The following is a 25,442-nucleotide window of genomic DNA, read 5'->3' on the forward strand; positions in this document are numbered from 1 at the left end:
CGCCAGGGCTGAGCTTTAAAAAGAACAACTGGAGACGGAGCCCATAACGCGCGTCATAATAAGCCAAGCGGCTGGACGGAGGGGGGAAATCCTCAACGAGTCAGCCTGTTATTATGGGAGGGAGGAGAGAGATGCAATAAAAATTTTAGCAAAAGAATGACAAGAAGGGGAACAACTTCACACTTTTTGATTTCTTCTTGACAATTCCAAATTCGGGTCAATCAAGAGTCTTTCGCAAACCATATTCTTCTTACTCTTGCATCTTTAGAGTTCTCACGCGCGACGCTTGTCCCTGTGCTTACTCCAGCGGCCAGCCCCAAAAACCCAAAGGAGCCCGACGACCTAAACTTACCTGCAGCTACAGCTCAGCACCAAGCACCAGCACAGCGCAGGCCCCAGTTTACCTCGACGGATTGACCTTAGCTGATAGGCGTTGCACTGCCAACAGTAGTAGCACCAAAGAGCTTTGCAAACCGGTGCCGTGTTTCGAGGTCTGAACCCCTAAAAGCTGGGCAAAACACCAAAACCTCAGCCCCGGGCTCTCAACAGCGACAACAAACATCTTATTGCTCTTGTACAAATTACATCCTCTTTGCCTGGGTCGGACCTCTTCATATCCAAAGGTCGCCTATATACTTAGCCGCCTGCGACACACCGCCCGAACTTGTTGCACACAGTAGCAGCTTCGTCGTTTGATGGGCATTTTCGAAAACATGGAGTGGGATGCCGACTATGTGCCTGGCGTCAAGCTAGGCTTCCACTCGATGCAGATTCTGTTGGGCTTTGTCATTTTCATCCTCGAGATCATTCTATTCCGCGCGGATAATGCCGTGATAAACGGCAACAATGGTTGGCCGTTTGGTCTGGTAAGACGAAAACCCCCCGTTCTGCCCTACCTTGGGTAACAAACACTACGGACTTGGTTACTGACTTGTGCGCTCTCCTCTAAACAGTGCTTTCTCTCCCTCCCTGCTGCCGTCTACCTGATCATGGCACCCCGGTGGAAACGAACACAATTCATTGCAAACCCGCATGCCATGCTGGTATTCGACTGCGTCTTTGCCATCTTTTGGCTGTCGGCCTTCGCCAGTCAGGCCGCCTACAACACGGCCAACTCTTGCGGTGATGGCTGCAACATCAGCAAGGCGATTGTGGGCCTGGCCTTTTTCGAGCTCTTTTTCTGGGCCCTGTCGACCTTTGTCAGCGCCTACACGCTCAAGTACTACCAGTTCCACGGTGTACTGCCCGGCTATCCCAACATCCAGCGCAAGGGCGGTCACCAGAACATTGACCCAGACAAGGCCGCCTTCTCCATGGCACCCCATGACGAGGAGGCCTACGCGCCCATCCATGCCGATGACCATGACAATGATGACCACGGCATCGGTGGCGCCCCCTACAATGCCGACTCGTACGGCGCCGGGCGCCCCATGTTTGACAGCGAGACCGAGTACCACAGCACGACGCAGCGGCCCATTCACGAGAATCCCTACAACGACCACACCTACCGGGCAAACAGCACGTCGCCCGCCAATGATCCTTACCGGGCGCACAGCACCTCGCCTGCCAACGACCCCTACAGTGCCGGCTACGGCTTGCGGCCAGACGCCAGCAGTGGGCCGCACATTTACGCTCCGCCCTCGGCGGAGGATTACGATGATGGAAGGCCTGCGCAGTTCCCTACTGGAAACTATGACCGGACGTTACATTAGGTTGCTGAATAATGGCAGTTTGGTGTAAACTCCGAAACCTCATGAAAGCATGAAATAGACATTTGCATTTTTTGTTCTCCCTGTTTTCTTTTTTGAAAACACTGCTTGACAAGAGAGCATTGTATGAGCTATGGAAATCGGTCCGATGGGAATCGCAGTTCGATTTCATTCCTTTTGTCGGACCGGGAACGTTACGGTTATATGCATTTGCTTTTTTCGGGATGGGAAATTGGTGTTTTGGGTGTATTCAGCTTGATTATATGAGCGACCTTGTTATTGTATGTACGAGGTGCCCCAACCCCTGCTACTTAGGTAGTCTTGTGTGAATTCCATACCATATATACTATTCTATCATAATCAATGGCCAGAACAGCATATTATATAGTCAATCGCAGTAACACGATTTCTTGATCTAAATATATACGGCCCAGGGAAGCAATGATCATGGTAGGACGGGTAGCACTAGGGGCTAACCGTGCCGCCGAGAGGTTGAACAATTTATGGAAAACGAGTCTTGAGGCTCAACGGCATCCCAAGCAAGGGCACGAACCTTAATTGCACCTCATATTTGTTCTAAATATTGCGCCATAAGAAGTCGTTAGATTCAGGGTTCACAGCAAGGCCTTTTCCCCTTTGTGCGTGAACGGGTTGCGTGGCACCTGCCTGTTTCGGCGAGCTTGCGTTGATGCTTGCCCGGTTTCTGGGAGCCGGGAGCCGCAAAAACCGGGGGAGGAAACGCCACGCGACCACACAAAGGCCAGGAAGACTTGCAGCAACTGAGCAGACTATTGGAACGGGATTCGGGGCAAGAGATCTTATTAAGCCAGGAAAACGGTGAGGCAGCGGATGACTGAGCAAGGAACATAATTCTCCGTATGCGTCTTGTCAGCCAGGGCCATCGGAGACAAAAGAAGGAACAAGGGGAGGGATGACGACGACGACGAGCATTGGTCTATCACCGATCTCTCCTCGGAGCAAGGAGCTGCATGGATGCTTTTTGCGTGGTCTTGCGTGGACGAGCATGGCTCCCTGATCGTATTTACGACGGGCTAGGTAGTGGTAGATGTGCGTATATATAAAGTCCATGCCACACCGATGCAATGGTCATTGAGACGATTGAGCCTTGGATACTGCTGTAGATGCCCGAGAAGACCAGGGTATTCGACGAAAGATGGAGGACACACGATGAAAACAGGTCGACAACAAATGGAGGAACGTCAAGAGTTTGGTATTCGACAATGGGTAATGGAAGAGGCCGATGCTGATATGGACCACGAACAACACCATGAAAAACTCTCTTTTGTCTTTTTTGTATATTCAAGCCAACTCCGAAACGCCATATTAATGCGGATTCCCTCGACTGGATCGACCTAAATTTCTTCTTCCGACCTTTTCTTTTCTTCCCTTTACTCCTCGCCTTCGAGCTTTCGTAACCGCCGCGCAATATCGGCCGCGGTCTGCTGCATGGGGTTGAGCTTGCGGTCGCGAGCCATGGCCTTTGTGTCGGTGCCGTGAGCCTCGACAAGGCTCTGCAACCATTCGCGCTCACGCTGGCTCTGCGTCCGGGGCTTCTTCTCCCGCGGCCGGGACGCCTCCTCCTCGAGCTGTCGCACGACCTCGGTCCGCGTGTCCTCGATGCCACCCCACGTCTCGCCGTCGTCGGGAAACTCATCCTCGGCCTCCGAGTCCGTGTCCAGCTCATTCAAGGGGTCGTTGAGCGGGTTATCCCGCCGCCTCTTGCCATCGGCGCTGCCTAGAATCCGAACAATCTTGCCATTGGCGTCGCGCTCAACTCGGACCTCTGTCACGACCCCATTGCTACCGCCCGCTCCTCCGCTGACGCCCGTGCCCTGGATGGAAAAGTGGTCGACGGGCTGCTGGCTGGGCTTCTTGCCCTGGCCTGCGTTCTTGTAGTCGGGCTCGGCGCCGCCCGTGGGGCGCTGCAATCTCGACACGAGTCCCAGACGGCGGTAGTTCTGGGTCTGGGTCTCGTCCTTGTTCCAGTTCTTGGCCACAATGTCGTTGCCCATGGGGTTGCGCAGCTTGCTGAGGCGTGATGAGGGCTGGCGGATGGCGGGCCTCGACGAGCGCCTCTTGCGCTTCTGCAGGTCACGTCCCATGGTCTCGATGTCTAGTGTTGTGACGCAACAATATGTCTTGTGTTTACTGATGCTTGGTAGGTTGGAGACAGAAGTAGGTTAATGTCTCGTGATGCGATTCGTTCGTTCGACTACGCCGGCATCAGTCGAATAAGTCACGATGCTCTTTCACCAGATTCGCTGCTTGTTCGTCGCTGGGAACTTGTCAGTGGTTCCCGACCCGCCCAAATTTTTTGTTATCGAGGGGTTCTGATAGCAACTCGATAAGAATAGCGGCCCGATAAGCTTTATGCAATTATGTGGCTGTGCGGTCTCGAGCATTTTGTGGCTTAGCGTTCTTGTCCGTCAGCCACTATCCAGGAACGCCCAACCGCTTACTCATCAAAATTCTCGGTTCGCAAACGAACTTCTACCCAGTATACTCGAGATCCACAAAGTTATCTTATTGCATTGGTAACTTGCGGGTTCTGACATGTGCTGCGGCTTGTTCCTTTGCTTCTTCTTGCTCCGGCCGAATATGCCCGTACATACTGATTGGAGGCTGCAACAAAGCCTGTCGCCGCTATGGTATAATACTCCTCATACACTCCTCTTCTCGCTGACATCGTGGTTACTCAGTTGGGTATTCTCTCTCAAAGCTCCGAAGTCTCAAACACGTGTAATCTCCGCGAGAGTTTGACGCTCAAGCCATGGCACAACAAGGAACAAGCGCGGCCCCTCTAGCACGTGCTGGCGGCGGCGAACGAACATGCAGCTCTTCTTCTTTTCGTCGCATGGCAGCGCATCACGTGTATTTCCCGACTATTATACTTGTTTGGGTTCTTCTTCGTAAAGGAAAATGACCGCATTGCGCCCTCTGACGCCAAGCCCCGTTGGGGCGTCGGTCAGGTTTACCTCTCTCAAACCCTTGAGCCGACGATGTCCTGCGGCCGCGGCTCCTCTCTGCTTGCAACCCCCAAACGGGCGATGATACTATGGTATGATGGGCAAGTAAAATCACCCCTCACGTGTACAGGTGGGAACTGGGTTCTGGGCCATAGCCACCGTTTTATGCCGTACTAGGTTAGCGTGGTTTGTATATGGTGATCCGGTTATAACGTAGAATCTTTTCGATGTAAGTGGTAATTGTATTATATTATATTGAGTTGAATTAACTGCATTATTAATGTGTTACACTACCTTTAGCGGCGATTATATTTTAACAGCGCTGCGGCATCGTCGCAAATAATTCCCGTAAATAATCCTCCGTAATTAAATCCCACGCTTTTCGAACGTAGCGATAAAGCCGATCGTACGATGGATTCTCGTTATATTAGTAGTTTTTTTCGATATAGTCTTTTATTTTATTTTATATAGCCTTGATAGGGTTTAAATCCGGTAAATAAAAGGGCTAATTAATAATAAAAATACTACGATTTTAAAGATTCTTTTTTATATTATAATACGAATAGGCTTTCGTACCGTTTTATATTAATACTAAATTTTTACGGGAATTACGGCGGCAAAATCGTATTTATTTATCGATTAAAAGGACGGTATAAGCTCGATATATCTTGCTTATAATCGTGCCTTAGTTTTTTTCCTAAAATAAATACGGGCCTTTACCGGTTACTTTTAAAAAATAGCCCTAAAATATTTAATTTTATTTGCGTTACCGTTTTTCTAAAATATAATTTTTATAATAGGTTTCGTCGGCTTATCGCGTTATATACGCTTTACGATAACGGCCTTTAATTATTTAGGTTTCGTCGGTTTATAAAATTTAGGATTATTGCTCGATCGTTTAATATTAGTGCTATTTTACCTAAGCCTTTCGTCGACGTTTAGCTTCGTCCGATAACGGAGGCTTTTTTCGGGCTACGTAGCGCTTAAACCCGTAGCAACGAAAGGTCGAGCGTACGGTATAAATACTAAAAATCCTACCGAGGAATATAAAAATAAGCTTAAGCTACGATATAAATCGAAATCGCTTTTTATTAATAATAAAGGCAATTAGCTATTATTTTTGCTTAAGGGTTATTTTAAAGGGAGCTTTCGAGCGCTGCTTAACGGCAAATTTATCGTAAATAGCCCGCTTAATTTAGGATCGATAAAATCCGGTAATTTTCTCGATATTTTTTTATATATAATAACCTTCGAAGAAAAGGGTACGAACCTTTTTACGTTCTAATTCCGTTAACTGCTTTATATGCGTTTTTGTAAGGCGTCCGCGTTTTATCGTTATTATTATCGTTATTAAAAATAAATAAAAAAGTTAGTAACGTTGGGAAATAAAACGATGTGACGAGAAATATATCAAATGCACACCACACCCAAATCGGTGTAGTGTGCAGCATGGACCAGTCCCCACTGGTATATAACAAGGGGTATTTTATTTACACCCGATACCATAGTACAACGGGTAGCCGAAGACCTGCCAGCCAGGGAGGGGTGTGTCAACGGCGGAATATAACAGTAAACAGCCCCAAACGAACGAATCAGAGTCCCTCTTTTGGCTACCCTGTCTACATATCGGACGCTAAGCTAGCGCAGATTTGAACCCCTGCAAAAAGGACATCTCCACAGAGAGCACCAACACTACTTTAGTGCCGGGCAGGGCAGGGGACATGGAAAGATCCATCATTCCCCCCAGGCCCCCCCCCCTGTCAAACTCAATCCAGAGCCGGTTGATCGCCTAACGCTTAGCGACGTACCTACCGCATGCAACAAGCAAGGCCAAGCTTCTGTTCTGCTTGCTTGCCTTGCCCATGCTCTCCACCCTGAATGGCATGCTGCTCGGTAGTGGCCGATAGCGTATAATTTATGGTCAATGTACCTGGCTGCGGGACCCCGTTCTTGGTGCTGCAGGTTTGGGCTGGGTGCAGTGCCAAGCTTTTCCTTCTCTCTTAGTTACTCTCTCTCTCTCTCTTTTTTTGCTCTCTCTCTTAGTCTTTTTCTTTATCTTTGTGTATTTTGTATTTGTATCATCCATGTTGGTTCCTTACACATTTGCTAATGTCACTATAGCACTAACATACACATGTCTCACCCCACACACACACACACTCCCGAGGTCTCTCTCACATTGGCATCTTTAGTACATGTCTGTCTAGCCTTGGGGACATGCTAGCTAACCTACCTTACATTACCTAGTAGTTGTTGCTACCCTATGGCAGTTGCACGTACGGTACTCAAGGTAGCCTTGTCGTGTCTTGGTGCAGCAGTTCAGGCTACCACTACTACCACTATAACCAAGGTTGTTCAGGTAGTCTCGGAGTGCGGCTCATTGTACATTAGTGATGGCACCGCACTATCATCTCTGAGCAGGTTCCTTTGGCAGGGGTTTATGAACCAGCCAGAGAGTGGAAAGACTCCAAGAATAGTCAGCCCCGCGAACAGAGAGTCAAAGCGACACTGCCGTTGATTCTGGGTTCTCTAAAGATCAACTCTTTCTTGTTTCTCGACTCATTTCACATGTGAGGCCAAGATGTTGATCTCGCGCTCGGCAAGAGGAAATACAGACAACAAAGAACGATACCCGAGTCTTATCAACAATGAATGCAGACCAATAGCGAGCCATCAAGTCGTCCGCTTACCGTAACATGATCGTCAGCCCCGTTTCGGCGGCTGTTGCGCGAGTACACAACACTTGCTACAGCCACACACCCAGATCCAAAGTACTCTCTTTCCAACCCCGCAACCCCCGGCTCGACGTCCATCGGGCGGCTCTGCGCTTTGGAGTTGTGTGTATGGCGATTGGGCCTCAAGGGATCTTGTTCATTGTTTCCTCGCTTGTAAGCGCAAATCATAATTCACGCCATCTTCTTTCGTTCAAAGGATTCAGAGTATGTGTAAGAGGGTGGGAAGGCGACTCTCATCTCCCCGATAGACCCTGCCCCCGTACTTCCCACCCACCCCCCTCTTCCCTCCTCAACGCCAAGGAGTAAGAGTTCTAGAACGTCGTCACGGAAAGATCATGAGATCGTGAGAGTCGATAGAAGCCGCCGCTAAGGATAGATTTGGGGGGTGTGGGTGGACGGGAGGGGGGAAAGAGATGTGCGCGTGTGTTTGTATGTGCTCATATATTCACTATCCCGTATAGAGAGGCAGGTAGTGTAGATCATAGACACCATAACCACAGTGGGTAGTACGTATTGCTGGATCTTGGCCTGCTCGTTCTTGTCCTCTCCACCTCGCCTGGCACTATTTTTTCAAATAATCAACAGCCGTGTGTATGTTTACACGATACCCCCACGCTTCAAAAGATATTTGGCGCTGGGTGAGCCAAAGGCTAGGGCTTGCTTGCTACTACTACTACTTTGGCCCTGCAGCAAGGACATGGACTGGTTGACGCGTTCTTCACTTGTTTCCGTGGTGGCTTCTGTTGTCTTCGTCTCCAATGCGATACTACTGCTACACTGCACGTCCCATTCTCTTGGCAATATAAGGAAAGAAGGGCGAGAATGGGAATAAGAAGCTGTTGATGGAAATGTAACGGGGGGTGTACTGTAGGTAGCCCATGTAAGTGGAAACGAAGGTCCCCTTCTTTGGATTTGCAAAAAAAGTCTCCACATCCCAGCCCGCGTATCTCAAGGGAACATGAAAAAGTTAAAGTGACGATCCGGATTAGGCAGTGGCCTATTCAGGGTGTTATAGAGTATGGAGCTCTTATTCTCTCAGACACGCCTATAGCAGCAAGCCCTATTCATCCCATGTTTCCTTTTCAACTTATTTTGCACAAGATATCAATACAGACGGGGCCTTGATAGGGAATATACCTCGTCTTTCAGCCAGACTAATGCACAATGTACACGCATACAAGCACACGCACATACCCTCCGATCCAGAGATCGATAAACTTTGGATCCCCTTCTCCAATGACAAGAAACCCCACGTTTTTCTACTTTGGGAAACGTGGGTTCAAACTTCATGTAATCGGGGTATTTTGATTTTATTATTTTTCCATCGAAGCGATACTACCGACTGTAAAATATTCAAAATGATCAAGTCCTACATATTTTCATATGATGATTGCAGAATCACAGGATTGTATTACACAGTAGAACCTCGGCCAAGACCAGCCGATGATCTTCAGGGTCCTTGGTCTGCCCACTTTCGCCCCCACTAACCGCCCGGTCCCCTTCAATCGCTTGGCTTTCTTTGTTCATGTCTACTCTGTCTCTCGGCCGAGGGAGACATACAGACACGTTTTGGCTCGGCTCTGTCTCTCTCTCTTTCTCTCTCTCTTTCTCTCTCTCTAAGCGAACATGTGCGTTCATCTCGCCTTTTTTGCTGCTGCTGCTGCGCGCACGTTTGCAGGTTCGCTTCGGTGCCCTGTGGCGTTCCCCTCCCCCTTCTGCGGCTCGCCTACGCATCATCGTGGAGCACTCACTCCGTTGCCAATTTTATGTGAACGTGCGTTCATCTGCGGCTGGGCATGACGTTCTTTTGCATAGATCCATCCAGCCTCATTTTTACAAGCTACTCGCACATGTTTTGGCCGCTTTCCCAAGGACAAGTTTCACGTTCTTTCATATGAATGTACCATAACGTTGGAGACAATTTGTAGTATCTTTTGGGTATTTTGCAAGTCTTTATAATTACATCCAAAACCGTGTGAGCGCTCTCAAAAGAAGAGTAGTGGGTATTCGCGCAGTAGACCAGCACAAGAAAATAGAACAGTAAATCAAAAGAATCCGACCCAAATATGCACCTCTTTCTGGAACATGTTTCCCGCCGTGCCTATATCCGCCCCTTTCTTTCCCCGCCTGTTGACCGCCGGGTTTTCCTGTATCAGAGCCTTAAAGCCGTAGTAACAATAATCATCATTTCCATGAGCCCATAAGATCCATAAAAAGCCATGAAGAAGCAGAAACGTGCCGTAAAGTATACAAGATGGTTGCAAACCAAGTTGCGTATATAAATGGGGGTGTCCAGCATGAAATAAAGATAAAAATCCAATTGTGCATAGAAAAAGGGAGACAAACATTACTCTTTCGAGTATACATGATAGATGAAGCAAGGAAATAAAGACATAAAACATTTAAAACATGATCCATTCTACATCAACGCCTGGCCCGCCGATGCATTTTGTCCAGTTGAAGGGGCCACGCGTTTGTAGAGCAAGCTTGTTGGGGCTGGCGGCATTGTCCCGAAGATCGCCTGCCCAGAGGCGCTCGAGGACCTCGATAGCAGATAGGTTGTTCATGTAACCACTGCGCGACATGATGTCTCGGCACTTGTTGCGTACAATGTTTTGTTGAAGCTCATTGACACATTCGCTACCGGCAACGAATAGAGGCCAGAGGAGGAACTTCTCGGCAGCACCGCCAGACTCGAGGGAAGTAGCATAATAGACAACTTGGCTGACCAAGTTACGGAAGTTGTTGTGGCTGGATGGCACGTTGGGTGAAGCTAGGCGCTCTGTGTAGAGGAGAGCTGCGTATCGGAAAGCCTCGGATAGAGAGCCAAGGTCGCGGACCTGACTCGGTGTAAGAGTGCCCGGCAGAGAAGCTGTGATGCGTGACGAATCAAACTCCCAGGTCTGCAAAGCGTTGCGTGCTTCCTTCCACTCACGCCAAAAGGTCGAGCGTTGGTCGTCATAGGTGGGCGACGAGCAGAGGCCAGTGCCAAGGATCTCATCGTCATCCATCTGAGGACCAAAGGCACCACCGTCGAAACGAGGAGCCTGGACGCCCAAGCTGAAGAAGTCGCTTAGCTGAGATGAGTTCTTGAAGGTGTTGCCCAATGGAGATCCAAGAGGTGAAGACACTCTTGGGACACTCAAGCGGCCCGTGGGCGAAGCAATGGCAGTGGACACGGAGCGATGTTGTGAGAGGAGGTTGAGGCGACCAAGCTTGGAGATGGTCTTGAACAATTCCCTGTCACACCCGACCCAATTCTCAGCACCAGCAGGAAGCAAGTTGACATCGGGTGAGACTCCATAGAAAGTGTGGTTGAGTTGGGCTTCCCTGTCGTTCACGCTAGCAGAAATGGCATCAAAGTAGGTAAAGATGGCTTCCATCCATGCCGAGTCGTTGGAGGCTTGGTATGGCGCAGAGTTGCGCATGCTGAGAATCTTCTTGACGCCAGCAAACTGAGTTGCGAACTTGGCAATACCAGACTCAACCATGCGGTAGTGGCAGAGAAGAAGGATTGTCGCCAAGACGGAATCGTGGCATGACTTGTTGGGGTCGTTGAGTTGCTGGTTGAGAAGATGGACGGCGAGGTTGCGATGTTGGTACTCCTCTGTCAAGGGCAGATCTTCTGATTGGTGCTCGCCCTGCTCAGACATGAATCTCTCTGGTGACTCCTTGCCGTGTTGGCCCAGGCTCAACTTTCTCTTCATCCTCAAGTTGCACGCAGACAGAGCGCAGATAGCGTGTTGCAAGCTTCGGCTGCTAGCAGCCAGGCGGAGGATGTGATCCCTGTAGGGATTTGTGGGCCCGTCGACGAGAACCATGGATGGACACATTATGTTTTCATAATAATCCATGAAGAAAGGCATCTTGGTAATCAGGTCGGGGCTAATTTGTATTGATGGGGTGCCGTAGGGGCCAACCGCAGCAATGGCTGCTGCGGCCGAGGCGTGGTCTAGAATGTGGGATGCGGCGTCCTCTTCCTTCAGAATTGCAGGGGCCCAAAAGGAAGCAGATGCGGGACCGTTGGTGAAGGACTCAACTTCGTGTACGCCTTATCGAAGTTAGTGCTGCTGCTCAGTGAGTCGTCGAAGAAGAAGTACTCACTGAGAGTATCAGCATCGCTCAGGAGTCTTGCATGAGTCATCTGGTGCTCAAAGCCGTCGTGGTGGGATCCCAGGCTAGAGCTTGGCTCAGATGGAGCGTATACAAGGCTGGGACATGAGGTAGGGGCACGCTGGTGGTCGATCATGATGGCCGAGACGGGGCTTTGAGGGACCGACGAGCCATGGCTGCTATAGCTGTCATACATGAGAGTAGGGCTGTGCATGTATGGGAGCTCGTCTCTTGAGAATTGGCTCAATGGAGAGAGTGTGTAGTCCACATCACTCAAGGCATCTACCGCGGGTGAGAGTCTGTCGGTGATCAGTGGGAAGTGACCCAAAGAGGTGTTGAGTCTGTGCATCTTTGGGTGTTCATGACCGCCGAGGCTTGTTGGGTATGGGATACCGGCCCAGCTGGTAGGTGTGGTTGGCGGAATATGTTCACCTTGAGAGAAGCGAGTAAAGTCATGGTAAGTGGCGAACGGTGTTGTTGGAAGAGAGACTGGGTGGTGAGCGCCGTGGAGATCGATTTCATCGCGATGCGAGCTCGTGGGAGAGCTGCTGCCATGTTCACTCCACTGACTCGAAGTCGTGTTGGCTCTCGATCTCGGGGCGGGCTTCTTGTTGACTGGGGCGACTGGCGGCGCCTTTGCGATGGGTAGTGAAAGACCTCGAAGCTTTCCACGGCTTGCAACGCCGACTCCCCAAGTCAACTGAGTCTTGTATCCAGAGCACTCATTTCCTACTTCCAGACATTGCGAGCAGTAGGGTCTTCGGCGGTCGCACTTGGCTCCCCTCTTGATGCAGGCGAAGCAGTCATCTGCAGCTCCTCCAGCAGGCGCCCGTCTTCTGCGCTTGCGGGCAGCCTGGGTCTCCTTTGACGGGGCCGGCTGCTGTGAAGGAAGTGAGACTGTCATTTTGAAAGTAATGGCTCAAGGAGATGCCAAGTTCCTGGTGTTGACAAGGTTGGTACGTAGTATAATGTGGTTGCAGAAAGGGATCGGATGGCAGAGTGATCTAAGCTCGGGACGATTGGGACTTCTTGTCCATGGGACGGGACGATGTCTGACTGGCGTGGGTAAATGAGGTTTAATATGGATGAAGAGATAGATTGTCAAGAAGATGGTTCATTGGCACGGCAGAGACGAGGTAGTTATGTAGGCTGAATGCGGATGAAGTAGTTGGACGAGCAAGAGATATAAGTGTGTTCGTCTTGTGCAAGTCGTGTGTGTGGTGGCAGCAGATGTTATGAGAAGAGACGAAACATGGAGCTAACAACAGGGCATCCCACATTCTTCAAGCCCGTGTACACAAGGTGGTACCGAGCGAGTATGCAGGCAGGGCCCTCCTCGGCCATCTATGGGGCTCTCCATTCACTCTCGCTTTCCCTCTCTCTCACACAATGTGCCTCTGCCATTATTGCCAGGGAGAGACGATAGCATATCTGGGGGTGGGTGGGCGCGAGCGCTGGCAGCAGGAGCTACGAGGGTGGTACAAAGGACGGTGGAGAATAGACGGCCGGAGGCAATCGACCAACCAGAACGGCGTGGACCGGGGAGAGATCTGCGGGTATAACCTCGTAGACAAGGGCGTTGAATATGAGCTGGGGGCCCCTGGCGAAGAGTATATACCCATGCCCAGCGCTAGCTTTTAGGTTGGGCGAGGGTCAAGACCAGGACCAGGGGGGAGCGAGGTATGTAGTAGGTATCGTGTATTCTCGAGGGGCCGGGCCTTTGCCCATGCCCATCGAAGGGGTCTGTCTGTCTAATCGATGTACCTTGGATCGGTGCTAGAGCATAGGAGCCATGCAATGACACCCGCTGTTGGTTGTCTGCGGCGCCACAGCGTTGAGCAAAGAAGCCATGGCCACCATTCGAGAAGGCAAGCCGGCAGCGGGAGAAGAAAGATGGTGGCTTGACTGGGCTTGCTCTGCTCTAATGACATACAGAGCACGCAATGGACGCTTACCTCAGAGAAAAGGTTTTTCTGTGTGATTTTGCCCATGTCTGGTTTATTTTCTGTAATACATCGTATTTGTTGGGCAGGGGCACATCTTGACTGTCAAATTGCTCCGGCTTGAACACCCCGCGAGAGAGGCAGACAGACAGACACACACAGATTCCTGCCAGGGTCGAGAACAAGAGGTTCGTCCTTCACGCAGGTTTGGTTCCTCCTGGTTTGTGGCTATGACAACACCACCCATCACATGCGACGGCGAAACACGTGAGAGAGCGCGGCGCGCGGACGGCAAGTTCCTGTCGCAAAACGTGCGACCCTCACAAGAGGCAGCGAGTTCCCCCAAGACAAAGTCAAAAGGCAGAACGGAGCAACTCTTCAAAAGTATCGATGAGAAACAGAGCCATGTCGCAAGAGCGGCGCTCCCTCACGCACACACAGACGGACGAAGCGACGAGGGTGGGGAGTGGGGGTGTGAAAGGGAAGTAGTCGGTAGGTAGACAAGCCTTTTGCACCTGCGCCGTAGTGTACCAGTCAAGGTACGTACATTACACACTGCATACCATATTCTGTAGGTATAAGCCGGGGAGAGAGGCCAGGGTAATGTAGGGAGGGGGGTGTAGTGTATAGGTAGTATGCGCTCATTGTATGGCTGAATGGTTGGCTATAGGTTCGACAAGATTGATGTTGAGGTTGAATAGAGAGAGGGGGGTGTGAGTTGGTGAGAGTGTTGCGAGGGTGAAGTGTGAACAAAGGGAAGGGGTGTGGACCAACGAGCGCTGCCCCTCGCCCTTCTTCCTCCCCCTCCCCCCACCCCGTTCGTTCCCTCTCAACAGTGGTTGTTGCGTCCGGGGTTCAGCAGCAGAGCTCACACTAACCTCTATTCGGATGCCTCTTCGCTCCGATCCACTGAGAGGACCGCTAAAGCTGCAGTCCAGGGCCGTCATCCATCTCGAGCAACTCTCCCGCGCTACCTACCTAGCATAACAGTCAAGTCATTCATTCGCCTGGTCGAGTCCTACATACTACGTACATACACGGGGCGAGATACTCACAAGCCCGGTATCTGTCATTGTACCCGATGGAAATCTCTCCCATCTCTGTTATTTTGTGTGTTATGACACCAATGTAATATCACACGCCTCTGCATAGTCTGGACTTCAGATGATTGTGTGAATTATAGTGCGGCCGTCTGTCATATGTGCTCTACTATCCTTCTCGGTGCATCCAGGCCAAATCTCCGAGACGGAGAGACTCGGTACTGCCGTGTAGCCGAACTATTCCCATCAGCGAACATGCCCGCTCAGGATTCTGCTTGGCGACGACGATCAGGCTGCTTCTTTTGCCTGTCGCAGTAATCCTGCAATGTCTGCAAGCCATGTCCTGATGCGTGTGTGTGGAAAACCACTCTCTGGCAGGCAACGAGACGGCCAGACTTATTTTCTTTTCTATCCAACCCTGCGGCTCCGTTCAAGATTCTTTCGAGTGGATCACCATTTCATTTCTTTCTGTTCACCACCATTGCTGCTGTCTTGGAATGCAGCTGACCAATAAGTGTTCATGTGCCATGTCCCTAACGTGTAATCGTAATCACCTTGTATCAGGATCATCCCATCTAACTATGTGAAGTCTGAATGCGCTGTCCTTGTTTGTCCATGACAGCTGGTCGAGTATAGACGCGGCGGCCAATGAGCACATGATACAGGCTGCATAGTGCATCACCCAATGACGGTACAAATCAGGAAAATTAACCCCCGGGCATCGCTGAGACCTAGACCTCAAACATACACATCTTGATATGGGAGATTGGAGGCTAGAGTCGCCCGCTCAACTTGAGCAAATAACGGACAGAGAAGCGCCTGCGACGAGAGGCCCCAAGTATATCCACTCTTACCAACTCGAGAGCGTTCCTGGCATGAAATGCAAGATGCAGACACAAAAAAAGGTTGTGCCGCATGGAGTAAAACGTCCATCGTATGCCGGCGGTGTAAGGTGAGTGGTGGGAATAGAATTAGAGCTAAGTTTTAGTCTCAGGGAATAATAACAGAAACACCAATGAGGTGAGAATGTGGTCAATGCATGGCAGTGTCTATAGTCGATCTTTTTTGGTTATCTAGACTACCTACATACATCCCTTTGTCAATAGTGCATCTCCTGACTTTTTTCTGCTGCTCTAAACGCCAGGAATTACTCTCTGGCTGCCAGCTCTTCTGAATTTCCATTTCTAGCTTATGCGCTCATTGTCACTGATAAGCTGAACTGACTCGAAATGTAGTCAGCACAGGGCCCTTTCGTGATGTGAAGCCAGGAATACGAGATACCCTGGCAAGTGGGGATTCAGATACCGATCTGTGCCTGCGCTACTACCAAGTAGCACTCGAGCGGCCCCCTGCCCAAAAGACTTATTTCACGGTAGTAATATCATGAATCAAATATGAAAGCAGTTGAGTAATCGGCTTTGAAAACGTAAAACAAGCACGTGTAATAGTATCTATCTATCTCGCAGTATGCAGTGTTTGGTAAAACAAAGTCATGGGAACATTCCCCCTCTTTTGTCTACCAGTTGTTTTACAGCACACCTCGATTTGACTTTTTTACGTACTGCATAGTCTTTCTCGAAGCTCGATCAATGTCTTCTCCGGCAACCCAATCAGCAAGCCAACCCCTGGAGACGGGCATGCTTGGAGGCTTGGAGGCTGCTTGCTTGCTTGCTGCTGCTGCTACATGCGGTGGAGACTCTTTTTGTTGTTGGAGGGGGAGGTGTGACATGAGAGGCAGCATTGTGCATCTTGCTTGCTGCAGGTCAGCCATCATCTATCTTCTTTTGTCGCTGGCGCAACTACTAGGTCGAACGCCCGACGGCTGGCGCATATGCAAGAGTGACTCCCTCCTTTCTTCTCCTGCTTTCCCGATGTCCCACGCACAGAGGGGGGTGTGTATCTTGTTTGTTCCATGAGCCTTCTATCAAGGCTTCCATCCGTTATCTGCAAGGTCCCCCCTCCCGAGTCGAACAGAAGAAAGAAAGAGAGAGAGTGTGTGTGCCTGCGGCTGCGTAGGCGTTTCTATGCCTTCTACGCAGCTCCTCTTTTGGGACGTGACCGAAGCTCGTCGACACCTCTATTCGTTGAGACAAAGGGCGGAGCAGCTAGAAACTTGACACGATGATTTTCACAAGGCACTGCACGCGCGCGTGTGAGGCATAATAATAGAGGTTATATTGGTGGTTTCACCAAGTTTCTTCTCCTTCTCTACACCAACGGAGGCCATGACGACTTTGGTATACACGGAGTGCGCGCTGTTCCAAACCTGTCATGTCGTGGGGCTTGTTGACATGAGATCATCGAGCCATGACCACCTCCTCCAACTCTCGCACGCACTCTCTTCCCCCCTCCCCATGCTCATTCATAGCAGTCATGGCAGGCATCCGGAGACAAGCGGACGAATTGTTGGCCGCAAAGCCCGGCAAACGAGTGGTGCACATACCACACGATTGATTCCTGGTGTCGATGAATCAAAATCACGGGCCCGCGAACCCTCCCCGCTTTCCTACTCCATACCTACATAGTACTACCTAGTAGCGTTCCTACCTACCACACACACCACACTTACATCAATCATCCCATGTTGGCCAATGTTCCTAAACCTACGACGTCAGTGCACGCAGGAGAAGGCCTGATGGAAGACTCGTGGAAGCGATGGTTCAGGAATGCAAATACTCATTGAGGCTGTGCTTGTCGTCCCGTCAACCTTCCGGTCTTGAATAGATGGTGGTCTGTTGTCGTTGGTTTGATCTGATGTCTTGTTTTGTTCAGATAGACAAGAAATGACAAAAAGGACATGTGCTTTAACTGCCAATGGAGAAAAAGCTATAGAATGGAAAAAAGAGAGACCCCGCGCTTGTCATTGTTTTACCTGTCGCTCCACAAGTACCAGGTTGTCGGAAGAAGGTTGAGCTTCACTAGTAATCAGAAAACTAGGTACCTAGCCTAGCGCTGTCAATCTGAGCTTGGAGCAGTAGCTAAAAATCTACAATTGAGCGTGCCACCTAGTGGTCAGTTCACGCCTAGGTGACGATCTGGGGATCTATGAGATCCTCAACTCCCAGATCCCTTGAATGTCATCATTGGGTATTGTATAGTACTATCTTATTTTGCTTTCATTCAAATTCGGTCTTGTCGTCTCTTGCCCACATGAGACAATCCACTCATGGCAATTTCGTCTTCGGAAGCGCCGAACAGCATCTTTTTCATACGTGTCCAGTTCAAGATCGTAACGCCGACAGACGGGTTCGAGAGACTCGGAGCCCGGAGAGACATGAGAAGAGAACTGGAGACAATAGACTGGACCTCGAGGAGTCGGCTGCCGGCACCAGCCCTGATCTCCGTCCAGCATCATGTTATGGAATCTCAAACAGAACACCCGCAATCTGGGCTTCACACCCTTTCTGGCAGATTACCGAAACTTCATTCATGCCTACTCTGTTGTTATTTTTTTTTTTCGAACTCGTGTTTCTTGATATGCAGTTTCGTTTAGCCTTGTTTGAGCGAAACTTGAAGATTTATGCATAGTAATCTCAGAACAAATACGAGACCAGTGTGGTGGTTTTTCTTTTCTCTTTCTCTGCTTTTTCGCTGCTAGCACCAAGTAACCCTTGATGTCCAAAGAGTCGCTAAACAATCTTCGCTACCAGTGCAACACCAGCTTTGGGCGCGCTTCTCTCCTCCATGTTCGCCCACCTTTAGATAATGGATGCAAAGTCTTCCTCGAGTGATTGGGTGTGTATCTTCTCAGGCTCCCAGATGGTTGCGTGCAATAACGTCTTGTGGCGCTTCCAATGACTTGTCAATCTTGTGGCTGCCGATGCTGTGCAACTTGGGACGTCACAGGTATGATTACCTACCTACCTACATTACCTACATTAGGCCAACAAGTGGATATGCACAAACAGCACTCTCCATCTGTCTAGGCAAACCCTGTGCTCGCTCGCCTCTGTCTGCCGGTATTGTAGACCTCTCATACATAGTACATACTTGGCATTTCCATGAGCCGTTGTCCTCAAAGATTAATTCGACTCTGACCCTGTCTGCCTACTTTTTGCTGTATCCGCAGTTTTCTGTGCTTCTCACATGCCGTCACGTCATGGGAGTTTGAGCAGCACTGACCAAACTGACGACAGTGCACTCACTCGCTTACCGGCCAGCCAGGAGTCCAGGTTGGCTCCTCTTTGGATACATTACCAAATGGCCCGATAACCAGTCTAACAGGCCTACCTCGGTACCTCTAGCTTGCTATCAATGCATCCCGTCCGTAGTTTGATCTGGTAATGTCGTAGTAGCGACAGTAAACGCAGAAGCGCCAATATAGTCCACCGCAGCGAGACTACCTTAATGTACCGACCTACCGTACCTACCGTAGTTCTCCGCCCACTAATGTTGGAGTATTGTACTTTCGACTAGGGATATCCTATGAGAAATGGACGGGCGCTAGGTAACAACTGGATGGAATGGGGCCTGGCACTTGGAACCTGCGAGATGCCCGCGAACTAGGTGAACCTTTTTTTTTCCCTTCACACATCGGCCCCATACGTCGCGGTCCTTCTATCACGTCGGCCAATTTCTTTGAATACCCATTTCAACCACTCGTTCGAGTGCTGCCAAGCCAGAGGTGGCCGATCTCAGAATGTTCTCAGCCACAGGAGCCCCCTGAAAAAAGAAAACCCCGACTCTAATCAGTGCCAGGAGACCCCAACCCGCGGTAGGCTCTCGGGGGCGGATTTTTGCGAATCAACTGGGCCTGCTCGGATCCCTTCATCCCCGAAATGCTCCAGATGCAAGTAATGCGAAGGGGCTCTTTTGGGGGTGGCCTTGCTTCCCGCACTGGCGATCATTCAGGCGCCAGACGACTACACGTTTCGACTTGTCCAGAGTTTAATGACACGGCCAGGAACTTCAGCAGCGGTTTGACCCAATCAGCCGCAAGATGCCCATTAGCCAGCAACTTGACTATTGTAACCTCCTATCCAGCGCCAAACATGATCAGGCTACACAAAAACTACCACCACCACCATCACCATCACTGTTTCCTGTTTGCGATAGGAATCTGTCCAATAGCCAGTGCGAGAGCTCGGTGTACTATGTAGGAATCACGCTTAGGTCTTATCGAAAGGGCAAGGGCCTTGTCCAAGTTACATACAGGTGCGGGGCGCCGCAAGAAAAGCTCAAGCCTCAAAAGATGTGCAAAGGGGGGCCGCCGACACCAGCCAACCCCCGGCCTTCAACCCCATCGAGCGTGCATCTGTATTCTAAAGCAAACGACATACGCTTGGACAAGCTCATCTCCCTCAAAGCAGCGCGCTCAAGACTCCTGGGGCTGGCTTCAAGCACTGGGTTTGAGCAAGGGGGCCTCAGCCTTGTCAACGGCCTTATTCTCATTGCCGCCGGCCGAAATGTCCTCGGAGTGTTGCAACAACTGTGTTCTCGCCCATGATTGCACCGCGCAAAGGGCCGGGGAATCTGTGACTTTCAGGGGAGTCTTGCAATGAATGGCAAAGGAGAATTACTCCGGTAAGTCTACACTAGGTATTCATCTTTACCCCAGCATTTCGCCTATTTGGGTGCCGAGCTGGTACTCCCCTTTTCAAGCTTTGTACGTAATGGCAGACAGTAGGCGGTATCTCCAAATTCACACTCGCAATCGCTATCTGCAATGATGCGAAAGAAAAGGGCCATCTCGCCTAGCACTAGTGCCTATTCTCCAACAACGGACCTCAATACGCTACGCTGCTACCTAGGTAGGCCTCTATACGAAATATTGCACGCACAACCTTTTTTCTACTTCATCATCCTTCCCGCTGATCAGCTCTGGCCACACTGTTAGTGTTGGATCAAATTTCTTGAATCGGGGACCCTGCCTGCCCACTGTTCCCGCTAGATTTCGCCAAGCTCATCCTCTCTCTCCTTGCCTCCGAGGTATGTTAAGAGTCTAGTAAGGACTCACTCTATCGATCGGGCCAGACTTCCTCGGCTATGATTGGGCAAAAGGGGACCAGAGGGAGACCTGAGCTTGCCTCTATGGTTGCAACGTTGCAACCTTGCGGTTTTTGCTTTTCTTTTTTGCCGGTCGCTGCCCAATAAGATGCCCCTGTCTGGCCAACGGAAGTGGAGTGATGATATAAAAAGCCCAGAGGGTCGCCCGCCCCCCAGGTAAAAAGGTCAAGGTAGTAGACTCTAGAGGGTAGTCGAGGGATCCAGATGATTGGCCGGATTTGCGCTAATGCGCATTTTCTCAATCCAGTCAACCAGGTGAGCCCGGACGTGACGGCCCTTTCTTTGGAGTCCTAGACGTTTTCTCCATTCTTCCCGCGCGAGGAGCATCATCGATTCTGCTACTATCATCTGACGTAGTCTGGATTTGCTTGTGGATGCATAAAAGTTCCGTTTTAGACTTGTAGATAAGATGCTGAGCTTTGCCTTTTCTCTAGTCCTAAATGTATAGCTAGGTGTGGTACAAACAGGTCAGAAGTGTATTGGTACACAATCGACTAAATTCAAGCTTACTGGCCATCCCGCGCGCCGCATCTTGAAAGGGTATGACGACTCACAAATATCGCATTTACAAATGCCGTGACCAATATATTAATCCAGTCCTACACGTCTCCCTGCCCATATCATACTTGGGGGCTATTGACATCACGTCTTCGGTAATTGCAATGTTTTAGCGCGCATACGGGATCTCGCAGACTCCTTCAAGATGGAAATTCTCCCTCAAGTCCCGAGAACCTAGCTCGAGATATCTTGTTCCTCGTTGTGCTGGTCTTCCTGGCTTATCGATTTCAGGAATACGAAGTAGTAATGTAATCACATGTGTTTTTTTCTTTTCTTTTTCCACACCAAGAAGACAGTAACCAAAAAAGCATCTACCCACTTCTTCTCCCCCCTTGCCTCGCTTTTGCCCTGCCTGGGTTTATTCAAGGGACCACTTATCAAAGATGCAAGCAAGGCAGGGCAGGCGCCTCGGCAGCTGTGGGGCCGGCAAGCCGCAGTCCATATGTACATAGGTCAGTAGATCGTCAACTAAATGGAGCTGCTCAATCCTTTATTCGTCAGGGACGAATAGTGACCTAGTCAGTGGGTTTCTTCATTCTCTTTGGTCCAGGTCCGAAAACTTTCCCTCTTTCTTTAGTGTATTACTCGTCTTAGGAATTGAGAAAATAAGAATTTACACCAAGCAACACAAAAAAGGCTTGGGCGGGAAGAGAGGGGTGGTGGTGTATCTTGGCACGACGTAGTGGGCAACAAGAACAAGCTTCCAAGCCCGTAGCCGTCGATCTCCTCTGCCCTTGGTGGCTTGACCCCCAAAAAGAGCTTGAAGCTTTGTACTATGTAAACCGGAATAAATACAACAGGTGAGCTAAGATACTGAGGTTACTTTTTTCCAACGCACAGTCACGCCCGACGGAATACGGGATATTCGAGATAAACTCGCGGGCTGGTGTGGTTCTGTGATTCTCCTCTGCAAGTCTCGGTCAGGAATAGGTGAAAGTCCTCCTCAGTCTTCTGCCGTTGCAATCAATGAGTCCACACCCCGTGGGTCCGTCCGCGATGCTGACGGCGCGAACGCGGGAATTTTCTATTTCTTCATCTGTGGCCCGTTCCGAGCATGTGCCAATGGATCATATTGTTGTGCTTTGATTCCATCATGTATTTCGTGTGGAGTCGCAAGGGTTTCGTGGTATCATCTCACAAACGGGGTTCCTGTGTAGCCCAGCCCCGTCATGGAGCCGCGTCTCGTGGGCGGAGCTGAACCTGCTGTTGCTATACGCAGTATCCACCTAGTTTCTTCCCTTGAGTGGTAAGAGAGAATCTAATCTCAGCCTCGCAGGGTGGGAGAGAGGCTGTGTGCCATGCTGTGTGAATTGTTGAGCGTTGGCCTGTGTCTGACGACTTGTCGCGTGACTGTGTGATAATCTCGGCCCTCGTTATTACTTTGGATCAAGATACATGAGCTTGACTTATTCATTATTGGATGATATTACTTCCTAGACTACGTAGTTGAGAATAGAGATGTGTCTCATCTCGTGAGAGTGGACAAATTAAGATATGACTTAGTTGTTGAAGTGCTAGAGTGACTGAACAATATATTATGCAGGTTCGCATAATTGTCTTGCCAAGTGATTAGTTCTCGATTTCTCTAATAAATGTGTTTGTATTTCGTGTAAAATCATGCTTGTAAGATATCACTGACAGCCTTCCATGCAATAATTTGGTAAAGCAAGTAGAACCATCGTGCTTGACCTTGGTGTGAATCAGTGACAGATGGAGGCTGCTCAACAAGTTCAACTTGAGACCCCTTTCAGTCGTGCCTCCGTCTTCGTCATTTGCAATTCGGCCACTGCCATATCTTTGACTCGCCTCCCATTACGTTATGAGTTTGCGCAATTACAAAGTAATCTTTGACTCCTCACGAGATATCAAGCCTTCCCGTGGCGAGAGATGATTGCCGAAATATGAGTGGGACGGAGCAGTTGCCCATTTACAGTTTTCCAAGAACATGTTCCTAATGGCCAACTATGGTTTAGTAGACAAATCAAGATCCTGATAGCAACTTTTGAAACATATATGATCCGGGCCAACCAGGATCTTTAGTTGCGCATTTACACAGTACATCTTTTGGCGACTGTGAACCTCCATCACCATGAGAAGGTACATCTAGGCCAAGTCACTCGTTTCTTCAAAGACATCTCGCTTGCTTGAGAGTCCTTTTGCAGTAGTATTCGCCTATTATATTGATGTTATATTGCCCGCGTCTTTTGCCACGCCGTCCATCTCGTGCCTGGCGGCGATGGCTTCTACTTTCTCTTGCTCGCCTGATGCGCAACTACGGATCCTTTCCCACGTGGGACCATTATTAGCGAGGCCGAGTGGCACGATAACGTGTTGTTCCCCATCCTTTTGAGTCATAGATATTTGTTAATCATGTACTATTGTTTATGATTAACACTTTTGAAGTTATATCCATTCCCTTTCTTGGCGATAATCAAAGCCCCATATTGCCAGTATGTTGAACTCAGCAAAACCATACTCTGAATCCCTGGATATATAAGTTGCTATATCAAATTCTAGGAACCTCGAACAATCTACGGAAAACTACGATGCATACTAGGCCCTTCTACCGGGATGTCCCCATGGTACTGGATGTGTTGAAGGGGGGCGGATCGGAGTGCCAAGGCCCATCTCTGCCCATGACAAGCTCACGAATGAGCTCCAGTGCCGAATGGTATTTTTTGTTGGGGGCTGTCATCCGATCTGTCAACCATGATCTGCTGCAACTCTCTATAGTATTAAGGAGGGGTGTGGGTAAGTAGTGGTATTGCCCGTCCCGCGCGTGGAGGTATATGCTATGGTAGCTATCATATTCAGAGAGGGTGTGAGAACCTGGAGGCAGATCGGGTTTATGTCCCAGACTAGTCCAGAGACAGGTATGATAGTCTCTTGGAGGTGGTGAGATGTCAATACTACGGGACGACGGTAGTGTTCTAGATGCCAATATCTTCCCCCCAACAGATCGACGCAGCTCCAGTCTAGTCCACTGGATATGTTTCATTGATCAACGATTGAGCGTCTACAAGCAGCTCGATCGACGTTCAATGTTTACAATACCCCAAGTCCGCGGGGGAATTATCCTTCCAGCCAACGAGATGATGCCGAGCCACCCGGTTCCATCTCCCGGAAACCTCCTCAGATGCAGGACCTGGCCAGGTGGCGTCTAGTTCGCTCCTCTTCCCATCTAACCTCTATTCAGTCTTGGCGACCGACGAGTCTACTGTGTGTACGTGTCCCCCGTTCCTGCAGGACAAAACAAATGAAGTCAGGTCCTGCTTGAAGATTTGCACTTGTCCTTCAGGACCGCGCCTTTTCGCTAGTACCCGCCTACTTTCCTAATCCGGCGTTTCGTCCTGGGGTTGGACCAACGAGGACTCGCAAACTAAAGTGGGGTCCATTGATGATATACGACCCCCGAGCCGCTTACCGAAAGCAGCGGCTGCTTCTTTACATGTTCTCCTGCCGCCGCCCTGTCCTGTAGCCTGTGAGTACATACATTGGCCTGTCCTTGGCGTGCTTCTCCGCCGGGTGTTGACTAAGTAAGTGAGTTACCACTCGCCAATGAGGTACTTGCAGCTCCCAATCCAGGGTAGCAAGGCATACACATACACAGTAGTAACAATGCCAGTCATGCAGGCCGGGCGAGTGACATACACCTCTGCAACGCACACCTCCGCACGTCTATGGAAGTCACTCTGGGAGGGAACAAGATGTGCTCGCTCTGCGCCCTTGACCTATCACTATCCGGCCCACCTCACCCGAGTCCTCTAATCTATAGAGACCGAATCCTAGTTCTATATCATAGCTATCGGGGAATTAAACAGTCCACCCTATCTTGAGAACCTCGAGATTTCTCACCCCCGTCATCACAACTTAATCTATATTCAAGAGCAAAGTGGGTGGGTGTGGGCAGATGAACGGTCGTTCTCTGCCTCCCCCTCTTCCTGATCTCCTCACCCCCACGGAACATCTAGGTAAGCTAATGATGCACCTTTTGCAGATTCACTTCTGCTTTGCCTGTGCATCCCAAAGCAAGGCACCCAGTCACTAGCCTGCGGGCTACACACATTTGCACTTTTAGTTATCATGCACCCGTGCAGCAAAGGCCCATAACCCGACCAATGAGACGGCGGCGTCGAAAACGTCCATGATCGTTCTAGAAGGCGTTAAAGTGATGAGTGTATTATGCAAGGCCAAAGGGCCTGGTAAAAGTGTCACGGCAGCAAGCAAGTGGTGGCAGCAGACAGAGTGGAGAGAGAAAGGAGTAAGCAGATTGCGTCTGGGCTCCATGCAGTACGTAACGGTGATGAAAAGATAAACTTGATACTCATCGACGATTGCAAATGCCGGGAAC

General features: G+C 49.9%; 3 protein-coding genes across 3 annotated transcripts; 1 reads left to right on the top strand and 2 right to left on the bottom strand.

The window, feature by feature from the left end:
- Positions 1-713: 713 nt before the first annotated feature.
- Positions 714-1,712, top strand: PFICI_07759 (uncharacterized protein; the record flags this gene model as incomplete). Its single annotated transcript, XM_007836340.1, has 2 exons — positions 714-866; positions 954-1,712. 2 exons carry the CDS (start codon positions 714-716, stop codon positions 1,710-1,712), a joined length of 912 nt encoding a protein of 303 aa, XP_007834531.1.
- Positions 1,713-3,118: 1,406 nt separating this feature from the next.
- Positions 3,119-3,832, bottom strand: PFICI_07760 (uncharacterized protein; the record flags this gene model as incomplete). Its single annotated transcript, XM_007836341.1, has 1 exon — positions 3,119-3,832. The coding sequence occupies one exon, from the start codon at positions 3,830-3,832 to the stop codon at positions 3,119-3,121; it is 714 nt and encodes a 237-aa protein (XP_007834532.1).
- Positions 3,833-9,833: 6,001 nt separating this feature from the next.
- Positions 9,834-12,448, bottom strand: PFICI_07761 (uncharacterized protein; the record flags this gene model as incomplete). The annotated part of the gene is made up of 2 exons (XM_007836342.1): positions 9,834-11,482; positions 11,536-12,448. The coding sequence occupies 2 exons, from the start codon at positions 12,446-12,448 to the stop codon at positions 9,834-9,836; spliced, it is 2,562 nt and encodes an 853-aa protein (XP_007834533.1).
- Between the last annotated feature and the right edge of the window lie 12,994 nt (positions 12,449-25,442).

This window comes from Pestalotiopsis fici (genome assembly GCF_000516985.1).
Source record: "Pestalotiopsis fici W106-1 unplaced genomic scaffold PFICI_Scf_5, whole genome shotgun sequence".
Taxonomy (NCBI): Eukaryota; Fungi; Ascomycota; class Sordariomycetes; order Amphisphaeriales; family Sporocadaceae; genus Pestalotiopsis; species Pestalotiopsis fici.